We start from the raw sequence: 16,481 nt of genomic DNA, 5'->3' as shown, positions 1-16,481 counted from the left end.
GTTCCAACTAAAGAAGTCAATAAGGTTTGAAGAGTACGTCTACCAAATCTGTCTATATTTCCTTGCAAGTACTGTAAGATCAAAATCCTGAAACAGCACTGGGGGTCACCAGCATCTCTTATCTTCAAAGATGCATGCAGGATCCTTTGAAATGGTAGAAGATAATACACAGTATTTATGTATTCAGTTTTTCTTTTAAAACACAGGAATTTAACATTGTAATCAAGGAAAACCATGTTCCTCCTCACATGACTCAGTAACATTCAGCAATAAATTGTAGGTGCTTCTGGGGGAGCTTCTGGGATGGAGTGTCCAGCTGCTCTAGAAAGAGAAGAGCCTTCATGAGTCCCTCAGCCTAACCTAACCTATGTTCTGTTTGACCTGCAAAGGTGAAATTTATAATTGAAAAAGAAACCTAATTGGAAAAGAGTGAATTTTTTTTATGGCTTTGCAAAATATGTTGTTCTATAAAGGAATAATTGTGAACTGTGCTAGACTACAACAAACCAACAAGTTTAAAGACCCATAGACATTACAATTCTAGTCACAGCAACAATCCAAATGCCCAAGAGTTTGGTGCTTGTCAGTGGCACCAACCACTGGATAGAGCTCAGCTTCCTATCTGGCTACGACCCAAACATTACACATACCCACCCATCCTCTCATAAAGCCCAAAAGCTTTGTTTAAAAATGCATTTAAATAAATCTGTTTTTATTTGCGGCAATAAGACCCTTTATAGTTAACATACATTGTATTAAGTAGGACTACCCTTTTATTAAAAAAAAAAAAAAAGTGAAGTTTCTCCTTTAGGCTTTAAAGTTTTCTGAATTTTAGTCATGGTTTTGGCAAAAAAAAAAAAAAAAAAAAATCCATGTGTATGTTTCTCATGTAGTTTAAGATCATTTAAATGAACCGGACTTGCTATAATCACTTTAGGATCAAAGTACTCGAAAGTGAAGCCTTCATGTGTGCGTGTGCGTGTGCGCGCGCCCACCCGCACGCGTGCATGTGTGAAGGCCAGGGGAGGGTCTCCGTGTTCTCATCTAACATTTTCTACCTTATTCATTTGATGACCTGAGTTTAATCTCCAAATCCTTGGTGGAAAAATAGAGCCAACTCCTGAAAGTTGTTCTCCACATGTCCACTGTGACAGGCATGCACACACAGTGACAAAATGTTTTGAACATCAGTGTGGCTGGAAGATGGCAGAAATGTCCATTGCCTAACCAAGACACTGAACTGATCCCTAGAAGCCATGGAAGTGCTGGGCCTGGTGGCAGATGCCTGTGACTCCAGCCTCACAGGAAGAGGTAGGCAAAGACAGACAAGAGGATCCCTGAAGCTCCTTGGCATTCGCGCACACACACATGCACACACACAGATGGCTCAGGGGTTAAGAGCTGTGCAACTGTGACAACCATGAAGTGCTTTTAGCTGCTGAGCCATCTTGCCACCCACTTCCCTGATGATTTTCAAACAACAGGAATTTCATTATTTTAGTATGGTAAATTCTAAGGCTAATTAAAATAGATTTTTATTACATTTATTTATGTGTGTGAACAAGCATGTGACATAGCTTGCATGTGGAGGCCATGCTGGGGAAGCTGGTGTTCTCCTTCTACCATGTGGACCCTGGGGACTGAACTCAGCCTGCCAGGCTTGCTACCTGCAGAGCCATCTCTCTAGCATCCAATTAAAAATTTAAAAATCAGGAGCTAGAGAGATAGCTCAGCGATTAAGAGCACCAGCTGCTCTTCCAGAGGACCTGGGTTCAATTCCCAGCACCCATACACAACACAATACACAACTCAAACTCCAGTTTCAGGGGATTTGATTCTCTCACACAACGCACAAAAAAATATTAAACAAATTATTTTAAACATGGTCAACTTAAAAAAGTTAATTATGGATAAATGCCAATTTATTTTTCAAAAGATAGTATTTTAATTATGTGTATTTGTGTGGCAGTATGTGCACATGAGTGCTGGTGTCCAGAGAGACGAGACCAAAAAAGCAACTAATCTCTCTAAAGCTGGAGTCACAGGCAGTTGCGAGTCATGTGACTTGTGTTCTGGGAACAGAACTCAGGTCCTCTGGAGGAACAGCAAAGGATCTAACACACCGAGCTATCTTCCCATCTCACCAATTCATCTTACACAAATTAATGCACCAATTTTTAAATGAGTCAATCTCTAAACTGCTGTTAGGGTAAATAATGACTTTAAGCCCAACCTATGTCACATAATAGAACTTGTCTCCAAAGACTAAAATAATGTGAATGAGTGTGTATGTAGTTTTTTTTTTTGTTTTTTTTTTTTTATATATAGCAAAAAAGAGAAATCTTGGCTTCTTATGCCATTTATTGAAAAGTCAAATAACTGAGTACTCGATCAGCCCTATCAACTGGAACGTGAGAGAAACGAACCACAGCATCTGTAAAACCATCCCACTCAAGAGTCATTGTCCCATGATACAGCTGCTTGAGCTGAGGTCCCATTATGAAACAGTCAATCACATATTTCCTAAGTGGGTCACATTACCTCGAATATCCTATGGGGACAAACTGTTCTCTCTGAAGCAGGAGCGCAGAACAAAACTATTTTCTTTGGAAGGGGGAGATGTTTGCAGGGTTGCACATGTCTCACTTTGTGTCTTCCTAAAATATTTTCCATCTTGAAGTGGCAGGATTCATGAAGAGGAGGAGCAAGGAAGGAGGGGGCACAGCTAAATTTGACTCTGCATTTAACTCTTTTCTCTTAACCTAATGAAAGATGTAACCTGCCACACAGAATTCTGAGCTCCCCGGGCACCTGGAAACCAAGTGCAAGGTTCTGTGTGGCAATTGCAGAAGCTGTGCTCTCACGGGAGTGTTCAGTCCAGAAGGAATACATGTGCTCTCTAAAGATATAAAGTACTACAGATTACAGTCATATGGGCGACATAACAGTGACTTCCAGGAGTTTAGAGGTCACTGTGTATAATCAAGAAGGGCTCTGCAGAAAACATGTTTTAGACGTGCCTGGAAGATAGCTTGAGTCAGCTCTAGCTGAGGGTTAGAAAGTCCTCTACCACACCTTTGTCACTCATCAGCCTGGAGGAGCATACAGTCAAAGAGAGGGGCTTCAGGTTCACAATTAAGGACTCCAACCAAAAATAAAGCCAACGTGGCATTCCTTATTAGCAGGAGTGCCAACGTGACGTGTCTTTTTCTGTTCATGTACCTCCTCACACATTTACGGGCACAGATATGATCTTGCTTTGTGAGGTAATCATGATAAAAGTTACAGAAACACACTTTTAATTTTGCTTCAAATACTATTAGTTGAGGCATTACTGAAAATTCTGCCTAGCCAGTTTCTGTTTTTATTCCTAATAAAACAAGTGTTCATGCCGGACAGTGTTGGCACAGCCTTTACTCCTCCCATCCAGGAGGCGGAGGCAGGTGGATCTCTGTGAGTTCAAGGCCAGCCTGCTCTATCAAGTGAGTCCAGGACAGCCAGGGCTACACAGAGAAACCCTGCCTCGAAAACCCAATAAATAAATAAATTAAGCAAGTGTTCACATTTTTTCCAGAACGTGTTTGCTCTGCATAGAATTATACAGTCTTTAAAAAAACAAACAAATATCATATAAGCATACCAAACTTCCAGCTAAAACCAAGTATAAAATTCTTCTCCCATCAAGAAATCCTAAACAGTCAGATGATGAAGGTAGAGCTAAACAATCACTTTGTTGAAATGTCCTCATCTATGATCTCTAGAAATAAAATTCTAATTTAACAGCATGTATAAAGAGGGCCAGTGCTAAAAGAAAAATCAAGTTTATTTAAAAGTCCATGGGGACGTAACAGAGTCTGAAAAAAAAAAAAAAACAAACCCTCACTCATTATCATAACTGAACACTTGTGATAAACATAACATCAAAAATTCTAATATGCCCTTAATCCCAACAAGAAGGAGTCAGAGGCAAGTGAATCTTTGTGAGTTCCAGGCCAGCCAGTGGTACACAGTGAGACTCTGTCTCAAAAATTAAGACAAAAGTTAAACTTATTTCTCAGATTTTAATTCTTCTAATATATACATAATATATATGCAGGTTTTCTCATAAAAATACTTAATCATGTGCAATAATAGAATAAAAAAATGAATAAGCTCTCACAGAGCATAAACTTTATCAAGGAAATTGGTTCCTTTTATCTATGGTCGAGCCTTGTTTATGTTTTACAGAACCCCACAATGCACAGAGAGGCACTAAACATCCAGAAAGTGACTTATTCCTTGCCATGTAAAAACCCCTTAAAATGTTCACATTTAGAAACTTTTCTCATATAACTTGTTTACATGTCAATAGTTCATTAAGTTATCAATATCCCCTATGACATTGTTACTCCTGCTGAGCTCTCAGCAGTACTTCATATATTCCTCAGTTTTCATTATTAACAATAACTTGATATACTGACTGAGTAGATCAGACAGTGTGCGCATGTTTGAGCCCAGGACCTCACACACGACAGATGCTATTCTAGCACTGAGAAGATGCCCTGAGGACTGAGAACTACATAATGATTAAGAACTAAAGGAAAAGCTTCGTAACAGAAGACGCAGCAAGAATCAAGCACGGTGCTTTTGTGGGGCGGTGGTGGGGCACATCAGCTGGACCACAGGAGCCTGGGACAGAGCAGTGAGACTTGCAGGCCACAGGTTTTACAGAACATAATTAGAAGCAGTTGAAGGACTGCTCAGAGACTGTCATCATATAACATATGCTTGGGGAAGACTACATTTGCTGCTCTGTGAACAAAAAGACTGAGGATAGCAGTTAATAAAGCGTATTATTCCTTAGAGCATTTCTCATCCTCTCCTCTCCTCTTCTGTTCCCAGACCACCCAGGGCTGGCTCTTGTTTCCTTTTACTTCACAGACCACCTCAAAAGCACACAAACTGGTCTCCCTTCTTCTGTAGCTGCGTTTTACTTTATTATTTATTCCTAATTGGTCTCATATCCCCGAGGCTGGCCTTCAAGTTGTGGCTCTTCTGTCTCTACCTTCTAAGCAGGGATTTTAAGCACACATCGCCAGCTGGTAGAGCTCCTCCCCCACCCATGCTGGATCATGCCACAGCTTCCCTACAAAACCCCAAATCCTCTGGGTTGAGTAATTACTTCTGTGGCACAGTTACCTAGCCCAAGACCCTCAGGTTCAATTCCCAATACTACAAAAGCAAACAAAAGCCTCAAATATCACTGCCAACAAAACAAAGACTATTCCGAAACTACTTTTCTGGTCTTATTAGTTATTACTAATTTGATAGAATTTGCTATTCCGCCACTCAATATGGCCGACCTAATTTACTTTCAAAACTTATTAGAATTGTGTGTGCACTTGTACATTGTATGTGTGAGAGTGTGTGGGCACATGCACCACAGTGCACATATGAAGGTCAGAGGGATAAGTCTGGGAGAGAAAGTGCTGTCCTTCCACTGTGGGGTCCTGGGCTTGTGTGCACATCGTCACGTTGGTGTGTGGGAAGCACTTGTAACCACTGAGCCATCTCGGTGGCCCAAGGACATAACTCACAGTGCTACCTTCCTGCCTCTGTACATCTAGTCACACTGACCATTCTCTTGATGCTTCACAGGTCAACACACTTTCTTCTTGGTGATCTAGCAGCATTTTTACTACAACATACAGCATTTTAACATCATAACTGCGTGTAAGCTGTTTTTACAATTCAATATTTATCCTTATTTCATGAAACGTACTTTGGTGGTTTCTTTCTCTCTTCTTTTCATAGTGGATCACTAAAGCCCATGTTACTAATGGGCTTCAGTTTTCGGTCTGAAAATATCAGCCGTGCCCCTTTCCAGACAGTAGCTGGTCACTAACCTTGATCCCATTGCTAAAAGATGAGAACTATAAATACCAAGCCATGATGGCTTTAACTTTAAGGATATAGAATAAAACCTTCTGTATCACAATGCCCGGTATTTATTAATCATCACTGAAGAAAAAGACTGATATTAAACATAGCATATTTACGACTGGACAAGATCATGGTTGGGGCTGTTTTACGTTCACATCCACCTTGTTTCATATTGTGACTGTGATGCCAAAATGGCAAGTTTTCAATAACACTATGACCCACAGTTTCTGTTTTCCTACCTTCTGGAGTCATAGAACAGCCTGTGTGATGGGAACACAGTAAGGACTCCATAAATTTTAACTTCATTCTTCCCTCGGGGGGATGTGAACGTCTTTCTATATGGAGGGTACCTATTACCATCCACGGGATTTAGTTCTCTTTTATCACAGTCATCCTCCCTCTGCTTAACAAAGCATTCTTACTCCAGTGTCCTCATTTGGCCCTCCCAGCTTTGCCAAAGCTGTAATAAGGGCAAGCCTTGTGTTTCAGTGAACTGGCAACTACTAAGGTTGAATGGCCTCCCCTTCAGTCAGCACCAAGGTTCTTGACCATTAAAGCCCTGTTAGAATTGTTGACTCTGTTGAAAACATCACTAGTAACTTGAATTAAGAAAATGAAAAACCAGAGAGGTGGCCCCCAAATCTGTACTGAATAGTTTCTTTTCTGCCAAAGGACCAAACTCATAAGCCAACCGACAAAGTAAATTCTCAGTATCTCAATTTTAAAGACTCGTTAAGTATACCATGAGATAATTCACACAGGTTCCTGAAGAACACAGAGCCTCTGCCTGTGCCCTGCTTCCCCTCCACTAGGGCCTGTGTGGGGATGACACACAGGGAGAGGACACAAGTAACACAGGCTCTGCACAGCTCAGCACGCCCACCATGGTGCTAGGAGGAAACCAGCTCCCGAGACATCCAAAAATGTGTGTGAAACTACTGAAAGCCCCTTATGAGTTACAGGCATATGGGTAATGACAGGTTTGAACAGGGCACTACGCATGTCCCTGCTTCCAGGTCTCCACCACTGTGCTTTGCGATCTAGGAGTAAGAGCTTCAATATTTGTTAGCTACTGTCCCTGCAGGGCCAGAACCCAGGCTGTCAAGAGAACCAGCTGGAATTTCTCTGCTACTCACTGATATTGTATACAAACTACTATTAGGCTCACTGCACTTGCTCAGCAAAAAAACCACTAACTCTAAGAGCTTTATGTCAAGATTTTAGCATGAACTAAAAAGAAAACATTTTTCCTGACATGAATATAATATATATAAAAGTGGCAACATTTCAGGGATACAAATTACTCTAAGAATGCCTTTTCTGGAGGAAGACAAACTGAACTGCTGCTTTGATACTGAGTTACTTTTCTCGGTAAGATCATGTTCTCAGGCCAATGGCAACTAAAGCCAGAATTCTACTACCTTCCTTAAAAGATATAAAATCCAGGCTGACCACAGTGTAGATACAAACCTGCACTGAAAATAATAACTATTAGATGATACTGCAGCAACAATCTAGGCTAAACTTTTAGACATTCTTATGCTGTCGTCCCTTTAAACATCCCCCCTCTGAAATCTCCCTGTGTCTTGCTAGACCACAAGCTGGAAATGTCCCAGAAGAATACAGGTTATCAAATCCAACTTTTCTTCAGGCACTGGCTCTCTTATACATGCTGCTAAAGTAGAACTTTATTACCAACTATAAAAATCCTTTCGAAGAATGTGTCTTGGAAAGGTTAGTATATCAACTTTCAGCAATGCCTCAGAGAATGGAGGAAGAGAAAACAAGTAGACAAACAACATGAAAAGGGAAGAGAAGAAATGGCCTAAGAAAAAGAAAGACTGCCCGTGAGCTTCTGTGCAGCAGCAGATGGCCATGGGTCATGCCTTAAGTAAGGTCCTAGCACACAACCTCTGTGTCACAATTAAATAGCTCCCAGGGTGCAGCAAAGTGATACTGTGAGAGATAAACACCATCTCCATATTTGTATGCTCTAAGTCAGAGATGACATGCATTAATAAATAAAATTTACTCAGAGACTTTAAAAGTTCTTACCCACCCGTACTAAGGAGTCTCTTTCCTTGTTAGTGAAAAGCTTTATTCTAAAGGAGGCCTACCAAGAGCCACATCCATACAGATGAAATAATTATAAAATCCACGTGCTTATCAGCATTTAGCCCATGTGGCCCAGGATACTTTCTAATTTTCTTGTTGTTTCTTGTTGTACTATTTTATTTGTTTGAGTGTTTTGTCTGCATGCGTGCATAGGCATCTTGGGTGTGCCTGGTGCCCAGGGAGGTCAGAAGAGGGCATCGGCTCCCCTGAAACTGGAGTGATGGGTGGTTGTGGGCTACTACATGGATGCTGGCAACTGAACCTGGGTCTTCTGTGAGAACAGCAAATACTCTTACCTGCTTTGCCAGCTCTCCAATCCGTTTTGGTTTTGAGACAGGCTCTGGTTTTGAAAAGGCCAGGCTGGTCTTGAACTTATTATGTAGTCCAGATTAACCTTAAACTCAAAATCCTCCTATGCCTTGGATTCCCAAAGGTGGGGATGTTCAGGTGTTTGATGCCATGCCTGGCACTCTGTTCTCTAAGTTTTTATTTTATCGCAATGCTAGTGACAGAACCCAGTGCCTCGGGCATGCTACAATCCTTTACACTCACACTGAGCCTCTTACAGTTTTCTGAGCATACAGTGCTCACTCACCATCCTCTCAGGGCCTGCCAAGACTCTCTTCAAAGGAGAATTAAGTGGCCTCCCAACATGATCTTTCAATAAGTCCCCTCTGCTTTTCCATTACCGTACCTAACACTTTCTCCCCGATAAAACCTGAGTTCCTTAAGGACAAAAATGACCTTAAACATTCCTGTTTTCTATGCAGACTACTCAGTATATCTGTCAGCAAGATATTATAGTCCATAACTGACAAGCACTTGCTGAGTGAATGAATAAATAAACAAATAAGCAAACTGCAAAGATTCAATGCACTCGTATGTCACACTTATTACCTAATCCAGGACCTAATCCTTTAGTAAGACCATGTTTTTAAGCCATGGACCTATCACAGTTAACCTGCTCTCAGAGACAGAAAGGAAGCCATCCTATACATGCAAATTCAAATGAGCTTAGTTAACACGTTTATTTATTAAATCTTTTTTCAGAAAATACAATGTATCACAATCATGATAAGCTATACATCTTAAAAAGAAAATAACTATATACACACTATCCATCACTTTAATTTCTCACATAAAGTAGTAAGTCTCTTTCAAAGAAATGAAAGCTACACCTCATCACTGACTCACCGGTTCTTTTCCAACTCATTGTGTGTAGATCTAAAAGAAGAAGAAAAAAAGAGCATTAGCCAAGTTTGTTACTAAGGCTACAGAAAGGCGTATCAGCTTTATTAGTAGTGTTATCACAACCAGTGAATTTAACAATACAACCGTACACTTCGATGACCTCATTCATCTGACATGAGTAGTCGTACTTGCCTCAAATAACTGTTAAAATGGCTAATAAGTTTATACGAAACAGCAAAATACAATGCGCTAGTTGGCAAGTATCAGCACTGTGTTACAGCAGTTCCCTTAGTTCTGATCATTTTACAGGGCATGTGTGTGCACACAAGCGCATGGGATTCATGCAGTTCATGAACATCAAACTCACGGGGTAGCTGACAATCACCTTAAACTTATGGCTCTCCTGCCTCCATACCCCACGTGCTGAGATTAGAGGCGTGTTCAACCACACCTGATTTTATGTGGTGCTAGGACTGAACCCACAATCTCATGTATCCTAAACAAGTACTCTCCAGCTGAGCTGCAAACCCCCCATGTATCATTTTACATATCCCTGTTAATGTCAAATGCTTTCAGAATATAACATTACTGACTGATGTAATTTTATCCCCCCCGACCATGGATATTTCATGCTAGATTCACAAACCTTAATAAATATTTTTGTGAACCCCACAATTTGTGGGAATTACTTGTCTTGAGTTTAACAGCCAGAGAACTGAGTTACTATCTGTCTACCATTTGCTTTACAGGCAGTTTCATAAAGTTCCACAGAATAGAAAAGATTAACACTCATTTTAAAGAGATTATCTTTTTTTAAAGATTTATTTATTTATTTATTTATTTATGGATTTATGTATATACTGCTCTGACTGCATGAATGCCTGAAGGCCAGAGAGGGCATTAGATCTCCTTATCGATGGGTGTGAGCCACCATGTGGCTGCTGGGAATTGAACACAGGACCTCTGGAAGAGCAGCCAGTGCTCTTCACCTCTGAGCCATCTATCCAGCCCCGTAAAGAGATTATCTTAACAAAAGCACTTCCCTCAAAACAAGGAAAAAAGAATCTTATGATGACTTAAGAGTTCAGCCAAATGAGCAGCAAATACATGTACAATTCAGGCAAAAGAAAGTATAAAAATATAGAACGTGTAGCTTAACTACTTGGAGCTTAAAACTCAACAAATTATAACAAAATGTCTATCACTAAGTGTTTATTAAAAGTTTTGGGTTTTTGATCGTTTGTTTGTGTGAAATACTCAGGCAGAAAAGCTAAAAAGGAAAATGCATATTTAATTATTTACTCACTATTAATACGGCACACGTGCCATGCACGGTGCACATGGAGGTCAGAACTACTTTGTGGAGGAGATTCTCCATCCACCAATATGTGGGCTCAGGTCGCTAGACTCAAACAGCAAAAGCCATCTCAGTGGCTCCCACAGGCATATTTTAAAACTTTAACTTTTCAAAAATCCTTCAAAAATCAATGGTGAGACTTCTGGTGCCCTCCTGGTAAGCAAATTTGGGTTTAGCTGCCTTTCTCTAAAAATAAAACGGACAGCTAGGAACACAAGAATCAGTAACAATCTCCACATGAAATTCCACAGTACACGATCAAAGCAACAATGTATTTGTGGAAGAGTAGATGCCAGTTTACCATAAATGCATTCTAAACTATCTGGCAATCCCACTGACAGCAATAAATGCAAGGGATAATACATTCAATGATAATCAATGGTGGAATTCCAACATTATATTGAGCCTATTACAAAAAGCTAGGACCAAAAGGGCATAATCGGACCCACTGCTGTGAACAAAATTAAAACAGCAGGTCCCTTCTGCCTCTCCTGAACAGATTTATTATTTGTCTTATTAAAAAAAAAAAAAAAAAAAAAAAAAAAAAAAAAAAAAAAGCTAAGACTCTGAACCTTTTCACTGAGGTAGGAAACGCACTGACACACCACCTAGTTATACCACCCCAGAATGTAACAAGATTCTCAAATAACAAGAAACAAAATGGTCACGCACACTAATGATTTCCATACTGCCTTGTTCTTCTCATGTTTACTCCTATTTTGTTTAGCTTTTACACACAATATAAGAGAGCAGATACTGAATGTTCTCCGTGTCCAACACTGACTTACTACAAGGAACAAAAGTTTCAGGCTGGTAAATTCACACACATGTAGAAGTCATTGTAACTGAAGGTAAAATAAGTTCATATAGAGAAACATAAACGGTCACGGGAGTGCAAAGATGACAGGGTTTACCTCCTCATGCGGCTACTGAGAAAATCTGGGGGAGAGGTAGCCTTTGATCTGGGGTTTATTTGGTTTCTATAAATCTGGACATACTTGGTTTCTGTAAAGTCTGGAACCCACTAAAGGGATTATTTCAACTGCAGTAGGTCAACAAGCAGAGTTGTGAGGTCCAAGGCAACACCAGGGATCACTAATGCACAGAAGTCACACAGAGCCACAGTGCCAGACAACAAAAGTCCTGTGTTTGGTGTCACCTCCGCCACTCACTCTAGCTGTGTAACTTTGGGGCAGGTTACTTAACTTGGTTCAGTTTCCTAAGTCGTAAAACTCAAACTGTCATCATGCCCTGCTAGGTTGTACTGAGAACTAGAGAACAAAAATAAGAACCATGCAAAAGCGTCCGGCACATACATGTTAAGTGCTCAGGAAAGATTAGTTTCTAACTGTTTTGAGGCAAAGTCCCATTATGCTGCCCAGCCTGGCCTGAAACTCCTGATCAGCCTGCCTCAGCCTCGCAAATGCTAAAATTACAGACCGTACCATCTGTGTGCCTGGTGCCTTCATAAGCTGGAAAGGGCATTAGATCTCGAGGAACTGAAGTCCAGGGAGTTGTGAGCCGCTACACTGGCACTGGGACTAAAACCCTGGCACTCTGGAGGAACATCTACCGTTTGCCTCTGAATCATCTCTCTAGACCGAGTCATTTTATTTTTTAACAAGACTAAAAATATACTGCTCTAAACACTGTTAAATATACTACATGAGACAATTTGACAGGGGTTCAGTAACCCATGAAATCCACCTGGAAATAAACAAATAATCGTAACAAGGAGAAGAGAGACTGAAAGACAAGTGACCAAAGCCACCTGGTCATTAGCCAACTATGCAGATGGTACAAGGGTCAGCAGTATGAGATGGAGAAAATACTGCTTCAAGTGACACTAGTAATAAATGAATAAATGACGCTACTGCACACAAGCACACTCCCAAACAACCCTTAACAACCTGTGTCCAACGTGTCATGAAACATGAACTGCACGTTCTCCACAGGTACAGATGTTCTGAGTAGACCACTCGGTTGGCTGATGCTCTCCTAACAGAACACAACTGAAGGCACACACCAGTGTGTGTGGAAGGAAGCACTGTCTCCCTTTCAGACACCTCCTCTCTGCCCAATCAACTTCCAAGGACAGAAAGACACTGCTTGAATTAGCACTGAATCATGGGTAATCTTTATTAGTAACATCTCTTTAAGAAAGACAATCTATGTATCCCATATATGAATGGGCACTACTCTCTCAAGTACATCTCCGCATTTTCTGACTACAGTGTAACTCTAACACATTAACTTTTCAGTGTTTAGGGTGCAGTTTGGTACTGAACATGCATAAAATGGTTTCGTTTGACTCAAAAGAATCATTGCCAAGAAAACAAAAAAACGAAACAAAAAACAGAACCCCATTACCAAACCAGGGAAGACAAAGACAGACCCTGGCCAGCCAACGAGCAAACCTTCAATTAGGTGTCTGTGCCATTTGCTTTCTAAGCCTCCAAGTCCTAGTGAATGTTGCTCTCACACAATAAGGTAAACATAATCTATGAAGCCGAATGAGTATCTAAGTCAAAACTTAGAGTTTGTAACACACACATCAGAGTAGGGTGAGGGTGTCTCTGAAGTCTAAACCCAAAAAGGGTTGACAAGGAAAACTGTGGGAATCAGTGAAGCAAAACTTCAAAGTAGCCAGGTGGTGGTGGTGCAAGCCTTTAATCTCAGCGCTGGGGAGGCAGAGGCAGGTGGATCTCTGTGAGTTCCAGGACAACCTCGTCTACAGAGTGAGTTCCAGGACAGCGAGGGATGGACAGAGAAACCCTGTCTTCAAAAACCAAACCAAATCAAAACTTTTAAAGCATACCTATATTATTACTCTTTACTGGTTTTTATGTACCACGCCCAGTTTTTACTTTTTTAAAAGTTTTTTTTCTATGTTTCCACCAAAGATACACCTAATTTTTTGAGAATAAGGCTGTAAAAGACACCAAAGACAATAAATTTTGAATTCTGTAAACTTCTGGGGGAAAGGTCTCAAAACATGTTTTTCCTTAATATCAAAACCCACAACCAACGGAGCAACTATCCCCACACTGTTAGCCCTCTTCTACCCCACTGATTCGCTGGGGGACATGACAACTGCTTCCAGCTTTTTGGGGACTTTGAATGAAACACTAGCACCGTTCAGAGTGAACAGGTAAGAACTCTTCATCTCCAAGGACTGTGCCTCATTCTTCTTACACTTTATCATTAATACTTGGGTTTTACCCTTGTGAAAATGGTCAACAACATGAGACACATATGGGTATTTAGTAGATATTTTGTTGGAAGGTTAAAGGAGACAAGAAACTCAGTGTGGTGGTTGACACTGTCACCTTGCCAGACTCGAGAATCATTGGAGATAAATCCCCAGGCACATCTAGAGGGATTACCTAGAACAGTCTACTGAGGCAGGCCAACCCATCCTAAATATACGTGGTACCAATACATGGCTGGTCTTCAACACAGGTGAAGGCAAGAAACATCAACCATTCATCTCTGTGCTTCGTAACTGCAGACACACAACTCACTGCTCAGGGCCAGCTCCATTTCCCCACTACGATGGACACCTCAAACTGTGAGCCAAAATAAATTCTTCCGCAGGCGTTTTGCCACAGTAATGACTCAAGTACTACACTCAGCTGTTTCTGGTTAACGTGGGTCTCAGACTTCCAGTGCTCTCCCTGTTGCGAGAACGTGTGTGTGTGTGTGTGTGTGTGTGTGTGTGCGCGCGCGCGCGCGCGCGTACGCTCGCGTGTGTGAGCGCGCGAATATAAACTAGAGGTTGACAGGGGTGGCTTCCTCAATCACCTTTCAACTTCAGTTTTTTGAGGCAAGGTCTACCACCGACTGTGGAATGTAGTGATGTGGCCTGACTGGCTTGCCAGCAAGCCCCAAGAATATTCCTGTCTCTGCCTCAGATTTCAAATGTTTGAAAAGGGGGGAGGGGACAAAAAAACAAAACAAACTTTCCCCAATGAGGACACATGCTAAAAATTAAACAAAAATTAGACTTTTTAAAACATTTCTAGATTTCTTTCACATAAAGCAATCAATTAAGCCTACATTTCCCCAAATGCCTCAATGATGTGTCAACATCTCACCAAAAACAATGATTTCTGTGAGCTTGTTCATATATACAACATTTAATGTTAGTGAGTATCTACACTGGGAATATAAATACTCTAAAAATACAAAGCACTCCTATCACTAAACTCATTTTACACTGACCTTTGCAAAAAAGTAAATAAGGCAGGACTCACTAACAAACCAATCACAGACTCTGTCTCAAGTGTGGAGGGGAGAGAAAAGGAAGGAGGAAAGGAAAAGAAAATAACTTCAGGGTCTGGAGAAACGACCCAGTGGTTAAGAGCATTTGCAGCTCTTGCAGAGGACCTGGGTTCAGTTCTCAGCACCTACATGATGGCTCATAGACCTCTGTGACTCCAACTCCAGGGGATGAGACACCTCTCTGGCATCAGGCATTCGTGTAGTACACACACAGAAACAAGAAAAAGACCCCACATATAAGAACAACCAACCGAGCCGGGCACAGTAGCACTCGCCTGTGATCCCAGCGCCCAGCAGAGGCAGGTGGATCTCTGAGTTCGAGGCCAGCCTGGGCTACATAAAGAGTTTCAGGACAGCCAGAGCTACATAGTGAGACCATCTCTTAGAAAAAAAGAAAGAGAGAGAGAGAGAGAGAGAGAGAGAGAGTAATATACAAGTCTTTTAAAGAGGAAATAACCAACATTTACATTGTTAGGTAAGTGCCATACACTATGAAGTATTTACAGTTTATAAAGGTAAATCATGACTTCTGCAAAGAATCCCAGGATTAAACATTATGATAATGAATTTCATAAAATACTTGATTTTTTAATGTTAATATCCCCAGTTAACACTGATCTCACAGAAGAACGAGTCAACTATTTATCTTACAATACTATCTTCAGGACTAGTCTGCCATCGAGGGTTGCTTCTGAATGTCATCTTCACTGAATGCAGGTCACCTGGGAAAGGGAGACTTGCAGATCAGGGTGGCCTGTGTGCACACCTGTGGAGGCTTTCGTTAACTGAGGCAGAGAGCCACACTGAATGTGGGCAGCACTGCTGAGAACGGTGTTCGTGAACTGTGTAAGAATGGAGACTAAGCACTAGTATACACACACGTGCTCATCCCTCACTTCCTGGTGATGGTGGCCATGGGCTCAGCTGCCAGAACGCCCCACTGTGATGCCTTTTATGCTCCGACAGGCTATACCTTGGAACTATGAGTCAGGATACACCCTTTCTCCAAGCTGATTCTGTCAAGAGTATTTCATCACGGCAACAAAAACAAAGCTCAGACACTGTCTTCAGAGGACAACTGACTGGGCAGCATGCAGATGCTGAAGAGATAATACTGCTGGCCTGTCATCCCAGCATGTGGAAGGCTGAGGCAGAAGGATCACTTCAAGTTCAAAAACAGCCTGGGCCACAGAGGAAGACCAAACACTACAGAAAGTAAGCATCAACGAGAACACATCGGTCAGTTTCCGTAAAGGTCAAAGAACACTTAATTTTATGTGGTGCAGGACAATGGTGGGGCCAAAAAGCACACACCTGAAAACTCACATCTTCTTAAAATCAAGGCAAATTTGCTAAACACGACCTTGAAATTTCTCTTATTAGAGCATCTTCAAGGATTTACTAGTTTGGTTCATTAATTAAATTCAGAAGGCAAGATAATCCACAGCTTTAACAAATTCGACTCACTGAAAACAAAACAGCAGAAACTATAAAAGGTTAAAACAGCACTGCTGAGAGAGATCACAGACACCATGGACCACAATTCTGGCATCTGACGAAAGGCAGAATGTTGGCATGTACAAATCAGGTTTAGGCTGCTGAATCTTAATTT

The 16,481-nt window shown here is 41.2% G+C and overlaps 1 protein-coding gene across 3 annotated transcripts in view; it reads right to left on the bottom strand.

Moving 5' to 3' along the window:
• Nucleotides 1–16,481, bottom strand: part of Mxi1 (MAX interactor 1, dimerization protein) — a 59,918-nt gene that overhangs the window by 14,836 nt on the left and 28,601 nt on the right. For all 3 annotated transcript variants that reach the window (XM_055591593.1, XM_055591594.1, XM_055591595.1), the window contains exon 3: nt 9,232–9,261. In XM_055591593.1, the coding sequence (XP_055447568.1) occupies nt 9,232–9,261 (30 nt within the window). The remainder of the gene's footprint in view (nt 1–9,231; nt 9,262–16,481) is intronic.

Source organism: Psammomys obesus, unplaced genomic scaffold (assembly GCF_907164565.1).
Source record: "Psammomys obesus unplaced genomic scaffold, mPsaObe1.curated_primary_1811, whole genome shotgun sequence".
Taxonomy (NCBI): Eukaryota; Metazoa; Chordata; class Mammalia; order Rodentia; family Muridae; genus Psammomys; species Psammomys obesus.
This window is presented reverse-complemented; position numbering and strand designations above follow the sequence as displayed.